General features: G+C 35.4%; 1 protein-coding gene across 4 annotated transcripts in view; it reads right to left on the bottom strand.

Annotated features, from left to right (window-relative positions):
- The window catches only part of PCNX1 (pecanex 1), a 180571-nt gene that overhangs the window by 30927 nt on the left and 125703 nt on the right, over window positions 1–23941 (bottom strand). For all 4 annotated transcript variants that reach the window (XM_024118367.1, XM_028496107.2, XM_024118370.2 and 1 more), the window contains 10 exons: window positions 19590–19699; window positions 19078–19183; window positions 17244–17336; window positions 14354–14504; window positions 12332–12473; window positions 11481–11658; window positions 8789–8897; window positions 7816–7945; window positions 4991–5049; window positions 2745–2960 (listed from right to left, as the gene is read on the bottom strand). In XM_024118367.1, coding sequence (XP_023974135.1) covers window positions 2745–2960; window positions 4991–5049; window positions 7816–7945; window positions 8789–8897; window positions 11481–11658; window positions 12332–12473; window positions 14354–14504; window positions 17244–17336; window positions 19078–19183; window positions 19590–19699 — 1294 coding nt within the window. The remainder of the gene's footprint in view (window positions 1–2744; window positions 2961–4990; window positions 5050–7815; window positions 7946–8788; window positions 8898–11480; window positions 11659–12331; window positions 12474–14353; window positions 14505–17243; window positions 17337–19077; window positions 19184–19589; window positions 19700–23941) is intronic.

The following is a 23941-nucleotide window of genomic DNA, read 5'->3' as shown; positions in this document are numbered from 1 at the left end:
GGCTGACGGGCCCAGCCGCTCCGCGGCATGTGGGATCCTCCCGGACCGGGGCACGAACCTGCGTCCCCTGCATCGGCAGGCGGACTCTCAACCACTGTGCCACCAGGGAAGCCTCTGACAACACTCTTAATTAATATTTTGAGGGGTAGGAGGTAGATGGAACAGGGACTACCACCGTGAAGGAAAGAAAATAACCAAAGATCACAACAGCATTTGAGCAAGAATATAATCATTCCTCATCAAAGTTCTGGAATGAAGAGGAAGGAGAAAAGACTATTACTTAGATTACTTAACCATTCTACAAAACGATCTTTATCATATGCTAGCTGCTGTGATAGGTGCTGGATATACAATGATAAATGAAGCAGATAGGACTCCTGCCCTTGAGGAGTTTATAATCTACAGCAAAGGTTTACAAAATACAGCCCTGGGCCAAATCCAAGCTAAGGGTGGTTTTGATATTTTTAAAGGGTTATTTAAAAGAAAAATCAAAGAAGAACATGCAACAGAGAAATGTGTATGGCTCCAAAAGCCTAAACTATTAACTATCTTGGCTCTTTACAGAAAGTGTTTGCCAACCCCTGGGCTAGAGAAGAAATCAACTTTAAACAAATAAATATAAAATTAGAACTCTGCTAAGTGCTAAGGAGGTAAAAACAGGGTAATATAAGAGATAATCATGTGGGACAGGTGGTTAGAGACTAAGGCTTCTCTGAGAAAGTGACAGTTAAGCTAATTCTTAAAGATAATTAAGGAATTAGAGGTGGAAGATTGGCAGGAAGAGGGGAGACGTTTGGTACTTTCTGGGCAAAGGGAAGGGCGATAAGGAGGCCTTAGTAAAGAATTTAGCACAGCTAGGACACTGAAGGAAGGCCAGTGTGGCTACAGTGGATGAGGAGGGTGCTACAAAGTAAGGTGGAGAAACTGACAGAGGCCAGATCTCACAGCTGTCCATAGGATGTGTTAAGGAATTTGAATTCTATTTTAAATGCACTGGAAAGCCACTAAAAATTTAAAGCATGGAATGGAAAGGACATAACTGAATTTGCCTTTTAAAAAAAAATCACGATGGCTGAATGAAGAATTACAGGTATGGCCTGCTATTGAAATTCAGCATGAGTTCAGAAAGTAAGGGGGTACTGTGTTCTCAAATTGATTTGAGTTTTGTTTGACAAAGAGTGAGAGTTTGGATGGCAAAGGATTTATCCAAAAATTTACTTGAATCTATTTGGTACCAGAGAGTAAAGTGGGGAGAGTGAAAATTTGGATCAATTTTTGATTTGGACAATTTCTGATCAATATGGTGAAATGAGCAGATAAGAAGGACCCCCTTCCAATTCACACACATAGAAATTCTGGATAAAATAACCTCTTCACAAATACTTGTTAAAAAAAAAAGTTAAATTAAAATCAAAAAGCAAAGATGAAATCTTCAGGTGCCAACACTTTAAAAAGAAGGTGAAGTTATAGCAGTGGTATGTGTAGTGGTAAGGGGATGCTGACATTTGGATGAGGATAGATGGATTAGATTTGAACAGCACTGGGTTAAGACCCTAGAAAAGATGGAATTAAGGTCCTGGGCTTCTGACAGAGAGTCAGAAACAAACCATAAGACAAGAATAGGAGATTTTGAAGAAGAGAGAGTGAATGGGTTACAAATAAATAACAAACATTAACATTTACTACCTTGAGTTTTACACAAGTAAAATCTTATTTCCAATGAATGGAGTAACTTTAGAAAAGCACTTGCTCCATTAACAAAGATATTATGTAACAAAGGTGCAAACTTTCTGATTCAACACCAGGGTAAAAATAAAGCTATATAGGGTATAGGTCTAATTTGATCCTCTATTTAGACAAATGTTCTCTTATTTCCTATTTCAGGTTAAAAACACCTAAGGTACTTCTTAGAATAGACCAAAACACTGCTTGGATGCTTCCTCTAAAAACTCTCAAGTCCAAATGTTGCCTAGATTGGAAACACATGCATTAATAGGACTTCAATTCCTATAAGACAAGTTTCTATTCCTGCTTACAAGACACTCAACTTACAGAGTGGATAACATCAAGCTGGTATGTTTCTGAATGCACAATTTTCCGTATAGAAACAGCTTCATTTGTCAGTATACAAAATTGTTGAAGGCTGGTGGGGGAATAGGGAGTAACTGCTTAATGGGTGTGAGGTTTTATTTTGGGGTGATGAAAATGCTTTGGAACTAGACAGAGGTGGTGGTTGCACAATATCCTGAATGTACTAAATGCCACTAATTTGTTCACTTTAAAATTGTTAATTTGATGTTATGTGAATTTCACCTCAATTTAAAAAAATTGTTGAGGACAAAGGCATGGCAACTATATGAAAGTAACTTGGTTAGTTAATCTCTGCCTCACAGCATTCTATGCTGCCAGCCATCTAACGAGCATATGCAGCTGATCACAAAAAAAGACTGGCAAGAGGGCAAGCACAGAACAACAGAAATTCACTATTACCAGGAAAAAACAAGTCTATTATACACTATTGATACTACCTTTACATACAGAGCATACTGCAAAAATGATTCTTCTCTGGATGTGAAATTTGGATAATTTGGAAAAAAAACTAATAACTACTCTTTAACAGCTCTTCTCATTCCAGAATTCCAAATACTAAGGACCTACTTTTATAACTTTTGATTTGAGATGTAAACACATAAAACTTAGATGTCACAGGAGTACGTTATAGAAATGAAAGGTGAATGTCTTACCTCTGAATTCAAGTCCCCGCAGCTGGAAGGTTACCAGCCCATTGCCTATTTCTATAAGGTGTACTAACGCATTGAGGTAGTCAGAGGCAAGAATGAAACAGTCCCCTGTACTGTAGTTTCCCCACCGTCCTAGGTGCAAATCACCACAAAGACTGTGTTGTAGGGATCTGGTTAAATGTTCATAAAAGATGGAATTCAGATTGTTGTCATCTGATCCTATAAGAAGGGATTAAAAAAATGTTAACTTTACCTTAAGTACCCTTTATATCAACAAACAAGATTGTTAAAAGTATTAAAACTAATTTCCAGTTAGGGTTGTATCTATAGTTCTTTGACAAGGAAGATAATATACCCTTACAAGGGTACCCTGTACCCTTATAATACAGATACCCTTAGAATCTCTATATAAAAATGAAATACAGGATAACGGGGAAAAAAATTTTCAAATTAGAGTTAGACGTAACGTAACCTCTCTGAGTCTCTGGTCCCCATTCATAAAATGTGGGAACTGGATTAGGTGAAATCTAAGGTCTTTTCCACCTCTTTAACAGTCCATGATCAAAATTTTCTATCACTGTTCAATTAACTATGCCTTATAATTAAAACCATGCAAGAGAAATGAAAAAGATAAAAGAAATTCAAAACTAGAACAAAAAGACATACTGGTAAAGGAAGTGGGTTAAGTAATACAGATCTGAACAAATGAGGTAGTCCAAAACAAAGAGAAGTTGGTCAGTCAAAAGAACTCTGTATACTGAGATGCCTAATATTAGCTCAACAGAAATAAACTGTATACACAGAAACAGCAGTAAAGAACCACATACAAATTAGTCATCCTTTAAGAAAAAAAAAATTAGGATGAAACATCACCCAATAAATTAGAAAACCATCTTTAGAAGTAACCCATCCAAAGCAATAATCGGTAAATGGGTGCCCAAAGCACAGAATTGAAGAATGGCAAAACATACTAAACTTAATAATTATTTTAAACTCAGCCTAACTAAATAATAAAATAAAAGGGAAACCCTAGGCTCAAGCTTCAATAAAATAGTTGCATCTAATGCTGTCTGCCCATTACGAAAGTGTGCATATCAATTCAGGACATGGTCTTTGTGATATGCAGGATGGCATCATCAGCACCATAATTCCAAGCCCCCTACAAGGACATACCAGAGCTGACATGACTGTTATATCTACCAGAACATGATAATGACAGTCATTAATATCAAATAACTAGTCCTCCTTAATCAAATTTATAATTATGAATCAATCTGATTACTATAATTTAGTTTCTCAAGCAGAGCATTTGAAGTAATCTGCAAGCTAAATGAATACAAATCTTCCAGTGTATTGGGAGTCATACTTCTTTAGTAAATTAATACATTGATATTCTGGTTGATACATTAATCTTTTATGGGTGGGGCAGTGAGATTCACCCTCTCTGTGCCAGATTACTAATAGGTGGGCCGACAAAAAGATGTTTCCCAAAGGACAAAACTAAGAACCAAACTTTAGATAATGGTAACACCACCAAAATGTCACCCACTGAAGCCTTATCTTGAGTGGCTATTTGGCTCCTCTAGATGACATCTCTGTACACAATAAACTTAATGAAATTAACATTTATCTAACCACTTGGGGAAGCAAACAAGATGACATCTCTGTACACAATAAACTTAATGAAATTAACATCCACTTGGGGAAGCAGGGAAGCAAACATAATAATAAGTTCAGACTGCATACTCTTCAATACACCTCATCACTTTTACTTTCACTGTGCTCTACTTTTTTTTTTTTTTTTTTTTTTCCCCCCCCGGTACGCGGGCCTCTCACTGCCGCGGCCTCTCCCGTTGCGGAGCACAGGCTCCGGACGCGCAGGCCCAGCGGCCATGGCTCACGGGCCCAGCCGCTCCGCGGCACGTGGGATCCTCCCGGACCGGGGCACGAACCCGCGCCCCCCGCATCGTGTGCTCTACTTTTTTAACCTATGTAAGAACAATCTTTCAATGGAATTTTTAATTCTTATCAGCACTCTTAAAATGCATTTTATAAAAGATGGGTATATAAATTTTAGATATTTTAATTCACGTATACTTTGCTGAAGTAAAACAAAATAAAGCGAAGGATATTTAGCTTTTCAGAAATGACCTTTGGATTCCATAGAGGATTCCCAATAAGTCGGGAGTGAAATACGTATATAACGAATTCCTTAGACTTGCTTCTTTACTCACAAATAGGGCTATTACCTGGATTTCTATCAAGCTGGGAAGCCAATCTGGTATTTGAATGATCCACTCGTTTCGTGCTAAAAAAGGCAAAATGAAACATCTTTAGTAAGCTTTTTTATATTAAAAAAGTCTAACAATTAAAAGGGAGAAAACTATATAATAAAGATGAAATAAATATTATCGCTTTATAAAAATGAGAAAAATCTATGAATAACATATCAATAAAGCTCTTTGATAGAACAATTTTAGGGGTAAGGATTTATTTTTTACTCTTCCACCTCCATTATACATAAAGGCAAGTTTTTTCTTAACTGATGTTTCACTGAACAGTGTATAGAAAGACACTGAGTTTAATGTAAAAAAATTTTTGATCAGGATGAAAAAATGCATACTGTATACAGTTCCTAAAAATACACAGTGCATGAAACATTCCTTATAAGGGGAAGGTTATTAATGTCCAGAGGTACAGTGTTCTTTAGAACAGTGGTTCCCAAAAGGTGGTCCACAGAACCTGGAGCAGGAGACTCAAGATCTTTCATGGAGTTTTCCAAATCAAACTATTTTCATAATAGTACTAAACTGTTATTTGCTTTTTTTCACTGTTGACAACTGCACTGATGGTGCAAAAGCAACGGTGGGTAAGACTGCCGGTGCTTTAACATGAATCAAGGCAGTGGCACCAAACTGTACTATTTTTCACTGCTACCCATGCACAAGAAAAAACAATAAATAAAAATTCAAGTTTCCCTTAAAAATGTCCTTAACAAAGCAATAAAAATAATAATTTTGTTAAATTGCAGCCCCTCAGTACAGCTCTTTTTAATATTGTGTGTGGCGAAACACACATAAAGCACTTCTGCTGCATTCTGAAGTGGGACGATTGTCTGGAGGGAAAGCATTTGTGCAACTGCTTGAATTGTAAGTAGCAGTAGCTGCTTTTTTTCCATGGAACACCATTTTCACTTGAATAAACTATGACTATTCAGACTTGAGTATTTGACAGACATTTCTCAAGTGAAGAAAGTAAGTCTGACATTTCAAGAAAAATAACTGATAAAGATACCTATTGCCAATAATAAAAATTCAAGTTTTCAAGCAAAAATTAGAATTTCAGAAAACTTGCATCTACCACCATGCGCTTGACAGCTTCCCAATACTTCAACACTTTTTTGAGATTGGTGGTGATATGAATACATATATTTTTTAATATTGTACCGTGAAATGGGTCAAAATTTGGAAGATCTACATTACTCACTGAGCCAGTATTTTCCAAACGATAAAGATGTACCAGTATAAGTGTACGCATGGGTAAAAGACCCATTCAAACTATAAGACATATCAGTGAATTTTGATGTAATACAGTTACAAAAATTCACTGATATGGCTTTAGATTCCACATTGCCACTAATCTATAAGAAACTACCATTTGTCGAAGGATCCAAGAATATCCACAATTGTCTAAAAAGGCTATTAAAATACTTCTTTCTTTTCAAACTGTATGTCTGTGTGAGGCCAGATTTACTTTATATACTTCAACCAGAACAACACAATGCTACAAGAGACTGAATGCAGAAGCAGATAAGAGAATTCAGCTGTCTTTTATTAAGTCAGACATGAAAGAGATTTACAGAACTATAAAAACAATGACATTCTTCTGATTTTTTTGGTGGAATGGTAAATACAGTTATTCTTCATTAGAAAAATTTTATTTATATTAACATGTAATGGGTTTATTGTTGTTATTTTTATATTAATTCATTTAAAATTCTGAGTTTTGACTTATAATACAATAAATATTGTACAATATTTATTATAGTAAATAACTATATAGTAGATAAAACCCCTATCAACAAAAACTCTTTGGAGATGTCAATAATTTTTAAGATTGTATGTAAAGGGGTTCTGAGATCAAAAAGTTTAAGAACTGCTGATAAAGATGTTATTCTGGACTAAATTTAAGTTGGTCCAGAAGAAAAAAAGGGTATAAATAACACTGAAATTCACCAAAAAGAGAAATAGTATGTGTGATTTTAGGTTAAAGACCAGAGCAAAAGTTTCACATCCATAAGCCAGTTCATTGTTAAAAAGTCAAGATTACCATTTTCACCTATTATATGTACCTATGTGTGGAAGTGTAGAGAGAAAGGCAGTCCTGGAGCTGGCCAGTAGAATTATAAATTAGTACAAGCTCTTTCTGAATCAACATGTTAATACATTTATAAGCCTTTAAAATGTTTAAGCTCCATGATTCAGTAATTCCCCTTTAGATATTTTCTTAAATTAAAAAAAAAAGAAGAAAAACATTTGGAGATTACATACAAGAATAGTTACTAGGCATCATATTAAACAGCTAACCTAAGGAATTAAGCTTAAATGAAGAAAATACTTTATGTACAAAGATGGTTATTTAAAAACCTATCCTCATGAAAAACTACAAATAACCTATAAAAAGTTTAGCTCTAAAAATAGCTACTTCTTAGAAAACTATGAGATAACTAATTATGACTGTTATAATGATGTAACAGTGTATAGCATAAAGTTTCAAAGTATTATTAATGTGGAACAATTCTAAGAAATAACATTAAAAGAAAAAGACAGAAAAATGAATATATTTAACTAGGAATATGTTTTAAAAATCTTATAAATCGAAAAAAAGGTAGAGAAATGAGTATTCTCTGACTCTTCCAATTTTATATAATTTTGAAACTTTAAGAATATTTATAAAATTTTAAATATTTCAATAGAAAAAATTGTTAACCATGAACAATTTATAACAATGCTGTCAATAGTTTTTCCTAGTAAAAAAGATAAAAACTGGCTTTCAAGTGTTGTTCTTTACTCACTTATAGTCTCTCTCCCAGAATTTCACAGGTCGAACATATGAAGTGATGAATATTGCACTTCCCAGAAAGGGGTTCAGTGGAGTAGAAAAGAAGGCTGACACGGCAGCCTGAACAAACAACATGGCTGAATCTATGGGAAAACTGGTTAAGGACCTTAACATTCAACTGATTGTGCACGGGCGTTCACACACCTGTGCGCGCGGCACGCACACGCACACACGCACACGCACACACACACACGCACACACCCCTGACAAACACATTGCAATTACAGCAATTAGAAAAATGAGGTTCATCAGACGAATACACAAGAAGGTGTCACTGGACAGTATAAGGGGTAGAAGCAGAAAGACACAGCCAGGAAAGTACAGCCTGGCATGATGCTCTGAAGGGAGCCAAATAAATATTTGCTAACATGTGTCTGGTAAAATTCCATGTATCACTCTTGGGTAGAGATGGTTTTAATTTTCCAGAAGATAAAAACTAAAATTTAAAGATACAGAAGTCTGCATATCAACATCTACAAGGTCACTAACCTTTATGTTTACTTAGAAAGTACCTTTAAGAAAGGATGAGAATAGAAAATTTTGAACGTAAGTTAATTACAATCATATCAACATGGAAAATGTTTTAAATGCTCATTCATTTATAAATATTTCTAAACACATTTTGTACATATTGAAAATTCTTGGACTTTAATACTCACATATATAAACATGAAATTTTTAATCAGCATTACTTAATTATAAAACCTTAATACTTTTCTCATGTTCAGATGATCTGCAGGCTACAGAAGTTAATACAAATTAAACAATCAAAATTGGTATAGGTGTGGGCTCAAAAGACTGTGAATTTTTGATAATTTATCATATAGTAACCTATATTCTATGCCTGTGAAAGGTTATGCCTACAAACCAACATTCTCATCAAGGATATGACTGCCCTTTCTTATAAACTTTTATTAGAAGGATACGGGGCACTGCAAAGGGCTGAGCGAAAGCATGGAAAGCAGAACCCCATGTAATTTGCCATGGAGCAATATAAGTGTATACAAACTGCAATTTATAAAGGAGTTCCCAAAGCTGTAGGAGGAAAACAAAAACAATCAGTAAAAAGCTTATCATCAGATTTTTAAATTAGGAAATGAAAAACTTCTAAAATGATTTTCTTCCTAATAGGGAAATAGCATGGAAATTATTTGCCATTTGCACCAAAGGAAAAGAAATATCACTGCCAAAACACTGCATGTGTGTTTAAGTAAAGACAGTTAACTGACTTACGGATTTGTGTTTTATCAGTTTAAAAAATTCTATGCTCTCTATTGGTTCTATTACTACTAACAAGCAAAACCAAAAAGAAAAAAAAGAAATCTAGATGTCTGTAAAGCTTAAGCAATAAATATATATTTTTTATTCTGACATTTCCCTCAAATTTTAGTGCTTTGGAAAATGAGTAAGTTTTAAATGCAATATCAAAAGGAATTTGAAAGCAGCCAGGCAGGGGATAAAGTTGTAATTCAGTTGTCCCTGTCTGTTTCCTAAGAATTTACTAGTGTGTATTAGGCATCTGTTCATAATCAGAATTGTTATTGCCAATGGAAACATAATATACATTTTAATCTTATTTCAATTAGGATCTGTTTTGTTGTTGAACATTTCTTCAACACTGAAACAGAACTATTGTGCCCAAGATTGCCTCTGCATGCTAGGCAATGCAAGGCCCCATTCTCAGAACAGATCACAGAATCTTAAAAGCAAGAGGTTCAGACTAAATCAGTGCCATGATTCAGGCACCAAACACCTCACATTTAAATTATTTAGCCGATTTACAAATGAACTTACTTAATTTCCAATTTAAAAAAGAAATCACAACTTCAACCCATCAGAAAATGCAGATGAATCCCTGCATTCTTTGCCATGACTCAAAATTACGTTGGCAACCCTCGGTACTAATGGGATCAGGATGACAGGAAGTAAAAGCGTCATGTATATATACTACCAGATGTCACTGCAACTGCTTAAAAACAGTGACTCAGAACACTCTTCTGTTTCTAAATGGGAAACAGACTGTACTCAAATTTTGACTAATATTAAAGAAAAATGATATGTAATTACATGTTTAAGTGGTTAGTGGGTGAAAATATTTTTGTATACATTCAGAGCAATTTTTTCTTGAAATATTATTAAGTTGGTGGTACACCTTACAACGATATCTTAAAATAAATATATCTAAAGAGATCCCTTGAATATTACTTGCTTATTATCACTGCTAAGTTCTATGAAGTAACCATATAAAATGCAAACTCCTTGCGGGCAGAGCTTTCTCTGTTTTGCTAACTAATGTAGCCTAAGCATCTAGAATAGTTCTGGAACATGGTACACTCTCAAAAACAATTTGCTTAACAAATGAAAGTATTAAGAAAATCCAAAATAATGCGAGTTAAGTGTAGTGACTATTTCAAGGACTATTTAGTTTATATTTTACTGCAACTTTCACTTTTTTCCAACCGGTGTAAGATTCAATACAATTTCCCATCTAACTATTAAACTTGTGAAAAATCACATGCTTTTTTTATACAGACAATTCTCTGATTAACTTTCTGGCTTCCTCCTTTGATTAATCATGCTCACTAGCAGAGGAAATAAAGGATAAAAATGCATACAAATTAGTGATTGAATAAATATAATATTGTGATATTTTAGAAGCTACTTAGCATAACATTTAGTACAATATTTAGAAACTATTTCTAAAAGCTTGTTCAGATTAACGGTTTTCATTTTTACTGTCCCCATCCTAGGCCAGACCTCTATCACATCTAAATTACTGTCACAATCTCTTAAGCTGTTCTCCATACCTTTAGGTTCTCTCTTCCCCAATTCATCCCAAATGTGGCTGACCAGGCTAACTTTCCTAAAATTGGGATTTCATTGTGTTTTGTAGCTGCTCATATGCTTCAGCTCTCTGTCACCTATCAAATGGGATAATATATGTCAAAGTCCTTTGTATGTGGTCAGTGTTAACATGAAATCTAAACTATTTAACTTCAAATAATCTGACTACACAACCTATTTCACTTAGAAAGGCAGTGTGGCTCAGCAAGAAGATTCTTGGAGGCAGAAGATGCAGGCTTTACCATCTCGTTTGTAAAAAGACTACAGGCAACTATCCCATGGGTGATTACAAATTTTAGGAGCATTCTGTAAACTTCAGTACATTCTGCAAATAAACTAGCGTCTCACTGCTCCCCCATGGCCTCACTGCCCTCAGTCTCCACCATCTTCATTCAGTATCAGGTTATTTCCTCCCTCCATCTATGAAGCAGCCTACAGTTCAGTTCAATTATTACCATGTTTGTTTCTAAAATTATTCAAAACCACACCCCCTTTTGGAAGAACCCATATATTTATATACTTATTAGAGTTCCTCTAATTTTTCTATATAATTTAATCTTAACTTCCTAGCCACAGCAAGAAATATATCTTCTATGGATGACAGTGACTGGCATTGTTTAGGGATTCTAATCCTAAATAACTGGTTGACTGAAGAAAGATACTACTTAAAAGATAATGAAGCGAATGAAATGCAAGCATAATCCTCACTAAATGGCATATTACTTAGGGAGACACTTTTTACAGATAAGGATGTTTCCTTCAGTGACAAATTACCTTGTTGAAGAGTATGGACATGAAAAAGAGATCCAATAGCATGGTCTCTGAAAAAGCTTCATAGTCAATTTTGAAAAAGAGCACAGTAAAGATGACTGTGACATACTGATATGTAGGGCTGCTGAAAGAGGACCGTAGCAACTTCAAACCAGCAATGGTGATCATTAAAGCACCTAATCTACAATATAAAGAAAGCACATTCATCAACTGATGACTGAAAACATTAATCTACGAACTTCAGAAAAATCACCATTTCATTTGCTAAACTTAGAACATATATATCAAATTTAAACTTCTAAATATTCCTTTTTAAGCAAATGTATCATAATTCTTATCCTTTATATAAATAATCATGTTCAAAAAATAAGTAACACTATTGCAATTCTGACATTTGGTTCTCCAGTTTCTCAGTACTTCTATTGCTTAAACATTAACAGCATTTAGCACATAAAAAACATATTAATGCTTACCCAACAACATGCACCTAGTGTAGTGGGTAGGCCTACAGGATGATTGCATAGGCAAGTGAACACCTAAATGGTCTGATTCACACAGTACACAAAAATAATCATCTCCAAAACTTACCATCTAATATTAAAATTAACCTTATTCAATAAATGTCATCTCATAAAATGTTAGTTCACAATGAGATGTCTGGAGTAGTAATATGCCAGGAGCAGAAACCAATGTTCAGAAAAGGGAAGTCAAAGACAAAATTTCACTCGAATTTTTCACACAGTACTTTGCACCAAAGAGACACTCAATCATTACTTGTTACTAGATCAGTAACTTAAGTAAGACAATGCTATGACAGACCCCAACAGTCAAACTTAGATGAGTACTGTACTTACTCTGTATCCAGTTTTTTTGGACTAGCAATTGTCTCTGCACTGCTACTAAGTTCATTGAGAACAATCAATGGATAGATGATATTCTTCTCCACAAAAAGAAGCCACACATGAAGTTTCTCAAACCACATCACAGTAGCTGCGTCTAACAAGGCAATAGTGTCAAGAAAACCATGTCATCTAATGCATAAAATAGTCTGGTAATGTGATAAGAAAGGAAAATCTTACCACTCAAATTCAGCTGTACTATAAATAATGTAAGTAATCCAGTATGTCAATCAGTAGTCAATTTTATGAATTCTGAGACACATCCAACTTTGCAACTTAAATGTTAAATTTAGGTGAACTGAGTTTCATTTTAAACTTTTATTCTTGAAACCTCAGTTTTTAACCATAACTTTTTCTTATTTATGCCTATAACTTTTGAAGAAAAGGTTAGTGAAGATTATTAGACTGCCCCTTTCCCCAAAAAGAAATAAATGATCTATTAAATTATCTGTTTTTAAAATCCTTACATACACATACATCTTACAAGACATACATCTCAGAACAGATACGAAAGTATATGTTTTGGATTCACACACTTCATAAGTGTCATTTTTATTGCCAGTAATATTTTCCCAATACTTTAATATTTAATGTCATTGGGGAAAGTGTCTAGGATAAGCTGAAAGATTTAAAATAAGGTCCTCCAGCTATCTGAAAATAATGTCAACCACCTCTAGGAAGTTCTCTAATGAATCAGATTTTTCTTTATAGCTACTACAGTCCACTTTGCTAATGCTTAATATTCTCATTAAGTGAAAAATGTTATGTTGATTCAAAATTCATAAAAATTTAGACTAAATGTTTTGTTAAGATAAAAAACAAACAACATGATCAATGATTTACTTTAATGAAAACTGTTCTTCAAAACAAACCAGATACACCTGCTAACATTTATATATGAAAGCAATTAATCATTAACTGTCAAAAATATATAATTCTGAGTTATTTTCCCTATGGTAAGAATAGTCCAGTACAGATTTTTATAGTTTTATGTCATTTTACTACAATCTACACATTAATATTTAATTATCTCTCCAGGATCAAAACAGTGATCAAGATTACAGTACCATGAGGACTTATGCAATTCTGCTAAAAGGCCCAGGAAATACGCTTTGATACTGCAAAGTCAAGTTTGGTATAGAAATCTTTCAAAAGCTTCAGAGTTCTCTAAAGAAGTTAATTTATCTCCAAACAGTTGAGAAATTTACTCTCTATAGTAACTCATTAGCTAAAGAGAAAGTCTGAGGAAAAAACATTGGCTTGTTTAATCACTGGTATATAATAATGATGACACAGGTACTAACTTTTATTATATCCCTAAAATGAGGAAGTATATTATAGGTCATGAAACCAACGAACCAGACTGATTACTAATAACAGAAAAGTCAGGGTTTAAAGTGACAAGTAACAAGTTTGCCAAATGGACTGGCCTTCTACCTCATTTTAGTCATTTTATACTTTATCCCAAATCTGAATGAATAATAGCAATTACAAATGTTTTTCACCTCTTTTCTCTTGATCAACTCTTTATAACCCTCTCTGGTAGGACATAGTGTCACTGGTGGAAACAGGAATGAAGACCTTTCTATTCCCTTTATGCTCTGAGTTAAAAATATATCAAATAGAAGTCTTAAAGAGGATTGAATTGCCTGCATATGGCAAGGAAGATTGAGGGTAAAGGTAGGGACTGGAAAGAGAAGTCATAGACATACACTGAAGGATTAATCAATGAGAGGTCTGTGAAGAACAACTTAGAGAAGGAAAGAGCAAGGTTTATTCTGTGGTTAAGTTGGCATTTTAGCACTGACATTTATACTTCAACTGAAATGAAAGCAAAAGGTCTGATTCATTAGTGTCAAACCTAAGAAACACAAGTCAAAGTGTTACTTGATGTTACTTACTTAACAGTCATCTGTCAACAAAGTAAAAGAAAAAAATCCATAGTATTGAAAGGAAAAGTGTTAATGAAATACTTACTTCGAACTTCATACTGATTATACTCCACAGTCTTGAGCAGAGGGTGAGAGAAGCAGTGCCACGGTAGCTGCTTCCTAACTTGAGGCAGCACATAATGGGTTACAAAACCCACGAAGCCGACAAGCGCATACAACACATACTTGAGCGCAGGCTAAAAGGATAAAGTTGAGGACATTAAAAGTGATTTTGAGACCCAAAGGAGAACTTCTAATTTGTCAGTTCAATTTTAGTCAACTATAGAATCTAAGAACTAAACAATTTGTCTGCAGTTAACATTTCTATATTATGTAATTTTCTGATTAAATCAGCCATAAAAGTTAGTGACTGTTCATGTATTACAGATATTTTAAAATGTGTTAACTACTTTCCTTGGTGTCTCACACTGTCAATGTAATTAGAGTGTGGCCTGAGGTATATTGCTTGCTTCCCTAAGAATGTTCTATGTGACTTGCAGAGCAATGTATTCAATTGTTTTAGCTAGTAGAGATAAAGGACATGAGCTAAATAAAACTGTAAGTTTGAGTGAAGAGCAAAATAGAATGAGAAAAAAGTTCTTTTTTTGTGGCTTCACATGGTTTGGAAGAGAGTTCCTATGTATGACTAAATTCACAAAAACCAAGTACCATCACTTCAAATATTCAAATTAAAAGTCATGTGTTTAGAAACTAAAGAGGTTTCCATCGGACCCCTGAAGACCCACTGGACCTCACTCAGCTTGTGAGGTACTCAGGAGTTAATGGTTCATATTGGAAGAGAAGAAAACAGGCAAAAATGTTAAAATTAAATAATATAACCTTTGTTTCTGGCCAAATGGAATAATAGAGATTTACTCTATTCCACATGAACCAAAATAGAATAAAATATATGAACCAACGGTTTGCAATATACTAGACATAAGGAAATAATCAGTAAACACTGAGAGAAAGAAAACAGATGAGGTAAGTGTCAGGACTGCCCCAGCTTACTGCCCTTAGATACTTTCCAAGTTGCAGTGAAGGAAGGGGAACCCACATGAAGCCTGGTACCTCCTAAGTTGAGGAGATAGAACTAAAAGCCTGGACACAGCAAAGCAGCTAGAGCTCACCAGAGCAGACAGTGTTCCAAAGAGAAAACTGCATGGAGAGAGAACTTCGAAGATCTGCAGAGTCTCCCTCGAGTATTCAGGGGAATCAGCACATGTGTGTGGGAGGGAACCACGTATGGAAAAGGAAGGAAACTCGCCAAGGGATTAGAAAGAAGAGTATCCAGCACTCACACAGGGCTAAGAATAGTGCCTGTTCTCACAAGCCAGGTTGGAAAAACTCAACATTCACAGGGCACTGGTCAGAGTATTCCAAAGCGTGTTGCCTCAGTAGGGGGGAATATTAGCCCTAAACTAAACAGCCCTAGTCTCAATTAAGCAATCTTAAAAGTTAGATCTGAGGGGATCAAACTGTTAACAAGTAACTTAACAGTGCCAAAAAACAAAGTTCAAGAATATTTCTAGAAATACAAAAATATCCAATACACAAAAGGCAAACCTTGTAATGCCTGACATCCAATCAAAAATAACCATGCATGCAAAGAATCAGGAAGCTATGACTCATGGGGAAAAAAAATCAATTAATCAAAACCAACCCATAAGTGACTCAGAAATTAGAATTATGAGACAAGAACATTAAGAGAGTTAGAAGTGAATTCCATTTGTTCAAAAAAGTGAATAGAGGCATGAGAGATATTACAAAAAAGACCTAAATCCAACTTCTAAAGATGAAACTTGTTAGTTCTGAGACAAAAAATACACTGGATGGGATTAACTACAGATTACATATTACAGAAGGAAAGATTAGTGAACTTAACAACAAAGCAATAGCAATAGAAAGTATTCAAAATTAAACATGTGGTGGAGGGGGAAGAATTTAAAATGAACAAAGCCTCAGTGAACTGTGGGACAAATTCAAGAGGCCAAATATACATGTAACTGGAGTCCATGAGTGGGGGTGGGTGGAGGGACAGCAAAAGGAAAGGGGAGAAAACATTTACAGAAATAATGACCAAAATTTTCTAAATTTGATGAAAACTAGACCACAGATGCAATGTACCCCAGACACAAAAACATGAAGAAAACTATGTGGAGGTGCATCATAATCAAATTGACACCATGGAGAAATACAGGTCTGCACAAGAGAAAGAAGAGCCCTGAGGAGGGTAACCACGTGGCCTGCAGATGCGCAGCACTGTACTGCAGGACCAAGCATCACCCACACCCGGGCCTGATTTAGAGGACGAAGTTCTGGACTTCCAGTTGCAGTGGAATGAGACTTTGGGGGGTTTAGAAGGATGTGAATCATGGAGGCCAGAGGGCATACCGTGTTAGTCCAGCACGGTTCCTGGAGTTTATGCCTGCTTGTATTCCGCTCCCACATTGCAGCAGGGCTGCCCTGTATGACCAATGGATACGGAAGAAGTGGTGGTATGTATGCCACATCCAACATCAGTTATAAAAGACTGGGCCTTCAGTCTTGGGCCTTCTCTCTCTAGGATCACTGGCTCTGGGGGAAACAGGCTGCCATTTTGTGAGGATATTCAGGCAGCCCATGGTGAGGACCACACGGAGAAGAACTAAGCTCTCTGGCCAACAGCCAGCAAGGAGGTGAAGCCTGCTAACAGCCTCAGCTGATTGCAGCCACATATGACTGCAGCATCGTAACACATGCTGAGCTGGGATCATCTGGCTAAGCCGCTCCCAGAGTCACGACCCATGAGAAACCATGAGAAAGTAAGTATTTGTTGTTAAAACCAAACAAAAAGTCGTATATTTTGGCATTATGGACCAACACTACAATCAAATCAGAAGTGAATCCAAACAAAGTTATTTTCCCCGAGTGAAAAGAACAAAATGATTCCTTACCTGCAATACTGTGAACACTGTGCTTACATGAATAGCAAAAAACAGCACACCAATTACAATGCACACTACTAGGTCAGACTGTAAACGCTCGCTCTGTGGAACAAAACAGAATTATCAAACATTACACAAAAATTTAAACAAAATCTTTCCTCCCAAGTGGCCAAGCTTAAGAAATAAATTTTCATTGATCCTATTCTGTAGCACTTCTAGGTATTTCTTACACATAATAATTAACTACAATAAGTCTTATTTTCTTCCTCAGTTTCCTCATATTTTGGTTTGATACTGCAATACCAAGGAAATTAAACTAAGCTTAACTAGTTCCACACACAGTAAACATATCATAACAAAGTCTTTTAGAATGAAGATTTTCCCTCTATTGGTCTGTAAGCTTTACCTACGGGAGAAAGAAATGAGATATTTAAGTTCTTTTACAGGGTATATCCTTTTGGATAACAAAGTTATATTTTCATTGGCCTTCTGAAATGTTGAAACTGCATGCATATGTCCTGTTTTACTTATTGAATCTTGTTTTTTAAAAAAATTTATTTATTTATTTATTTATTTTTGGCTGCGTTGGCTCTTCATTGCTGCACACAGGCTTTCTCTAGTTGGGGGGAGCGGGGACTACTCTTTGTTGCGAGTGCGTGGGCTTCTCACTGCGGTGGCTTCTCTTGTTGCAGAGGACGGCCTCTAGGCACGCGGGCTTCAGAGCTGTGGCTCACGGGCTCTAGAGCGCACGCTCAGTAGTTGTGGCACACGGGCTTAGTTGCTCCGCGGCATGTGGAATCTTCCCGGATCAGGGCTCAAACCCGTGTCTCCTGAGTTGGCAGGTGGATGCTTAACCACTGCGCCACCAGAGAAGTCCCTACTTACTGAATTTTGGTTCTTTTAGTGGTTGCAGTGAAAACCAGAAACCTCTTGATATCTTTGGTCATCAACTGACCCACAGATTTATGCTTTTAAGCTAATACATTCAGAAATATCCTACTATACTTAACATGAAATGTCCTTTGCTAACATGAAAACTAAAGTCAGAAAAAATTGTTTAAATTATATCTTGAGGCAGTTTTGTATTTTTCTAAAGTTTTCTAAAGAATATGTGAACAGCTCAAGTTCAGTGAAGGTAAATATTAGTCTAATTCAAGACCTATATAAATTCAGTCTTTCATAAATGGAAATACGTAAAATAACTTAGAAAAAAAATGTTTTATGTTTTGTTCCATAAGGCAGATATGAATCTGTAGAATTCATTTTTTAAATAATAACTGAAAGAATGCAGGTGACATTAAAATTTTTTAAATTACTACATCTGCTTGAGTATATGAAATTAGTACAGGTTATTGTTCTCTCCTTCAACCTGGAAAATAAACGTGCGTGCGCGTGCACACACACACACACACACACACACACACACACACACACTTACCCTTGAAAAATAAAACACACTAAAACACCATCAGATGACTTATAAGGACGTAGTTTTTATCAACAAAAATAACAACAAAATAAAGCCAATTTATGTTAATATTCACCTTTCAAATCGTAGTTTAAATTCAATAGGATTAAGAATTCTATAAACAATGAAATCACTTAATCTCGCCTTATCTAAAAATAAATATTTAGCATACTGTTCTACATTGAAACAAACTTTGAGGAATGAGCATTTCTTACATGTTAAAATTTGAAATAAAAACCACCAACCATGTACAACTATATATGTATTTTTCCCCAATTACTAAAATTATGTTATCTCAAAAAGTGTTCATTACATAACATGATGAACTATATAAAATTTAAGTCTTTTAGGTGATTTTAAAAAGCTAAAACTTACAACAGAATTTCTAAGTTTTTCAGGCAGTGGATCTTTTACTTCAGACAATGGGTCTTCTGGATTTTTCTCTTCTGTTTTTGGAAAAATCTTGGATTGCACCAAAGAGCTTTATGTTAAAAAAAGAGAGAAAATTATTTAAAAATATATTTATAACCTAAAAAGCAGTACTTCAAATGGCAAATAAAGTTTATGATAGAAAATGAAGTGATCCAAGTATATTTACTCATTAAGCAAATGACAAATTCTAAAAAGTTTAAGATGCCATAAATAAGCATACAATAAGAATATTTTTATGAAAATATAGTTTTAAATCTTAGGAGAGAAAAAGCTAACAAATACTTTTAGCCAATGGTAACCAGAATGACCCAAAGTTAATATATTTTGAAATCAAATATAGATAAGTCAATAGCACTTTGACAAGGCATTGGAAAAACATATTTTGGAAGTTAAATTTGAAAGAAATGCCAACTTATTTAAATTTCTTTAATTCAATAACAAGTAATCTCACTTACAAAAGTACAGATGGATCACTGCTTTGTCGGCTGAGATGATAGGATACTGCCACTAATAAACCACAAAAAATGGAGAAAAGCACTGGAATATGCTGCCCATCCCAAGAATCCTGTTGGGGAAAAAAAGTTTGACAGAACAATATGCTTCTAATTCACAACGTATCACATAATCCTTTTATGTCAGTATTTTGGAGAAATATAATTTAATTAAACAAAACCTTTTCACATGTTATTAATTGCATTTTATTCCACATAAACTTAGATTTATTACTTTCTGATGAACTAGAATCTAATTGCTAGATCATCATCAGATTTCTTTTGGTACTAAAGCTCTATTATACACTAGGAATAATACATTTGTTTTTGACACATGCTGCTGTAAATTTCTTTCATATTTTAAGTGGTTATTAAGTTTACAGTAAACTACGTTCTCTTTTTTGAAAAACAAAATAACTTGGTGTAGCAAACTTCTGTTATATATAATAATGGAGTAGGAAAAGACAACACATGATACAACACTTCAGGCAAAACAAACTGTTGACATTTGGTATGCTACTTTCTGGATGCCTCTGCTCATATAAAATGCCATTATGTCCTCCAGAGCACTGAATAGGCATCAGTGTTTCTTGATGAATAAACTGTATATTCCCAGAAATAAATAATACAAAGCTAGCTTCTAAGGCCAACCAAACATGTGGATGTGGATATGCCATGTCTTCTTTGCTCACTGCAGTATCTCTGGAGTCTACTAGCACGGTACTTGGTACAGGGTAGATAACACTGCTATAAGGAATAGTTAACAGTACTTAAGTATGGCCTGTGAGGTAAGCGCCTTTGTCTTTCTCTGGGGATTCAAGAGGGGAGAATGGCGGAGTGGGTAATCAAATGGTAGTTTATTATACAACCTGCTTTTTTTCCCATTTAGTAACAGTCTTGGAAATTGTTCCACATCACAACAGAGACGTTTTTTTTTTTTTTTTTGTGGTATGCGGGCCTTCCTCTGTTGTGGCCTCTCCCGTTGCGGAGCACAGGCTCCAGACGCGCAGGCTCAGCGGCCATGGCTCAGCGGCCATGGCTCACGGGCCCAGCCGCTCCGCGGCATGTGGGATCCTCCCATACCGGGGCGCGAACCCGGTTCCCCTGCATCGGCAGGCGGACGCGCAACCACTGCGCCACCAGGGAAGCCTGAGACCCTTTTTTTAAATGGCTACATCAAAATCTTATCGTCATCATCGTATTACGTGTATCATACTATGTACTGAGCCCCATTCTCAGAGCTTGATAAGTACTTCCTAAATTCTTACAATCATCCTTGGAGATATGTACTATTACTCCCCAATTTATAGATGAGGAAACTAAGGTACAGATGGTTTAAGTAATTTGTCCAGTTAAGTGGTGGAGCCAGGAACTGAACTTCCTGATATGTTCGAATTTACTGAGAAGAAAGTTAAATGATATGTGAAGAGTTTGAGAATGAAAGAGAGATAAATACATAAGAAAACAAAGTAAAGGCGAAAACAAAATGTATGTAGGAATAGCATTTGCACAGTGATAGTAAGGTAAACATACCGGGTGTATGAGGGAGACAAGGAAGGCTGCGTCTAGTAGAAATGTGGGGGGAGAGGTGAAAGAAAGTTAAGCCTACAATTCCATGACGTGCAGTCCATGGATAATGCCTAAACCTTGACAAAATACAAGAAGTGTAAGTTAGTTGCTTAGAGATATGGAAGGAAATACCAAAAGAAATGAGCTCAAAGAATTGGAAGTGGTAACTCTGAGGAAGAAATAACGGAGTAGGGGATTGCTCTCCCTGGCACTAAGTCTTGTAGAAATATTTGACTCTTTAAAAGATAACTATGTGTAACTCTGGTAAAAATGAAAACTGAAAAAAAGATGTGCAGTGCAACCACTTTGGAAAACTGGCAATTCAGTTTTAGTTATCTACCCAAGAAACATGAAAACATATCCACAAAAAAAGACTTGCACAAAAACGTTCATAGCAGCCTTATTCATAATAGCCCTAAATTAGAAACAACCCAGACGTTCATCTCTAAGACAGTAGATATACTGTGACATATTCATACAATGGAAATAAGGAGGATTTAAAACTAAATGGGATACTTCTCTGCAACAAAAAGGAACAAACTGCTGATATACATAATGTAGATGAATCTCAAAAACATTATATGAACAAAACACATCAGTTACAAAAGAGTAAATGTGGCATGATTCCATTTATATGAAGTTCAAGAACCACAAACCTATAATAAAATAAAAGCGGCTGGGGCAGAGCGACTGGGAAGGAACAAGAGGGAACTTTCTGATGGTGATGAAACTATTTTGTATCTTGCTAGGGGTGTATATTAACACAGGTATATGCATTTGTCACAACTTATCAAATTGTGTACTTAAGATACGTGGAATTCACTGTATAAATTTTGCCTCAAAACAAGTACCTGGAAAAAAAACAAAAGATGCTTGCATTTATTTAACAAATGCCTGACACTACTTTTTATTGCTCTCAGACAAAAAAAAAAAAATCCCTAAATTGGTCTCAAAATGACTTTTTTTTTTTTTTTTTTTTTGTGGTACGCGGACCTCTCACTGCTGTGGCCTCTCCCGTTGTGGAGCACAGGCTCCGGACGCGCAGGCTCAGCGGCCATGGCTCATGGGCCCAGCCGCTCCGCGGCATGTGGGATCTTCCCGGACCGGGACACGAACCCGTGTTCCCTGCATCGGCAGGCGGATTCTCAACCACTGTGCCACCAGGGAAGCCCGACTTATTTTATTTAGATTAATAATTTAGAATAATATGTAATACAATGATTAAAAGATGGATTTGTTCTACACACTGTATTGGGTCTGAACGTTTTCATTTCATTACATAATGGCCCAAATTCTGGCAATCTCTTAAAAATATGTAAGCATCTAGAAAGTATATACATAAAAAACAGGAGGTACTAAAGTTGTCTTAGAGGAAAAATGTTAACTTTTAATAAGCTTTAAAGTTCAAGGAAAAACAAAACGTAAACACAAAAAAAGCAGAAATCAGAAATAACAGATGTAAAACTCTACATTAGTGAATAGATAAAAAATTTAAACCATTCCTAAAGGCATGCAATAATGTTCCCTAATGAGCCTAACTGTCCAGAAGTAACTTCTATTGTCAATTTCTTGTGTATTCTTCCATAAATGTTCTATGTATATACAAGCCATCAGATGTGCTTTTTTCAAAAAAGGCGCAAAGAAAACATCTATTTTTGGCATATTGCCTTCCTTTATATTAAAACACACACACACACACACACACACACTCAGGAATATTATTCAACCTTAAAAAAAGGAAATTTTGTCATCTGCAACAACATGGATGAAACTGGAGGGCATTATGCTAAGTAAAATAAGCCAGACAGAGAATGACAAATACTGCATGTTATCACTTACATGTGGGGGGCGGGGGGAGTCAAACTCATAAAAACAGAGAATAGAAAAGTGGTTGTCAGGGACTGGGAGGTGGGGGAAACAGGGAAAGCTTGGTAAAAGGGTACAAACTTTCAGTTATAAGATAAAGTTTAGGTACAGCATGGGCAAATGGGTAAAGAGGGTCAAAAGGCACAAACTTCCAATCTTGTTTAATATTTATTTATTTATTTATTTGGCTGCATCAGGTCTTAGTTGCCACACGCGGGGTCTTTTTTTAGTTGTGGCATGTGAACTCTTAGTTGCGGCATGTGGGATCTAGTTCACTGACCAGGGATCGAACCCGGGCTCCCTGCATTGGGAGCGTGGAGTCTTACCCACTGGACCACCAGGGAAGTCCCAAACTTCCAGTTTTAAGATAAGTAAGTTCTGGGGATGTAACGTACAGCATAGTGACTACAGTTAATTATAATGTATGCATATTTGAAAGTTGCTAAGAGAACAGATCTTAAAAGTTCTCACCACAAGAAAAAATATTTGTTAACTATGTATGGTGACAGCTGTTAATTGGATTTATTGTGGTGCTCGTTTTGCAATATATACAAATATTGAATCATTACCTGAAATTAATATAATGTATGTCAATTATACCTCAATAAAAACTAAAACAAACTTAAAAATTTTTTTTAAAAGATGAATAAGTTGAGGAGCTAATATGTAACACAGTGACTATAGTTGATATAACACTGAATTGCAAAACTGAAATTTGCTAAGAGAATAGAATTTAAATGTGCTCACCAAAAAAAAAAAAAAAAAAAAAAAAGGTAAATATGTGAGGTGATAAATGTGTTAACTAACTTGTCAGGAGGAATCCTTTCACAATGTATACGTATATCAAATCATCATACTGTACACTTTAAATATCTTACATT

This window comes from Physeter macrocephalus, chromosome 11 (assembly GCF_002837175.3).
Source record: "Physeter macrocephalus isolate SW-GA chromosome 11, ASM283717v5, whole genome shotgun sequence".
In the NCBI taxonomy this organism is placed as follows: Eukaryota; Metazoa; Chordata; class Mammalia; order Artiodactyla; family Physeteridae; genus Physeter; species Physeter macrocephalus.
Note: the sequence above shows the minus strand (reverse complement) of the source record. Positions and strands in the feature narration are given on the sequence as shown.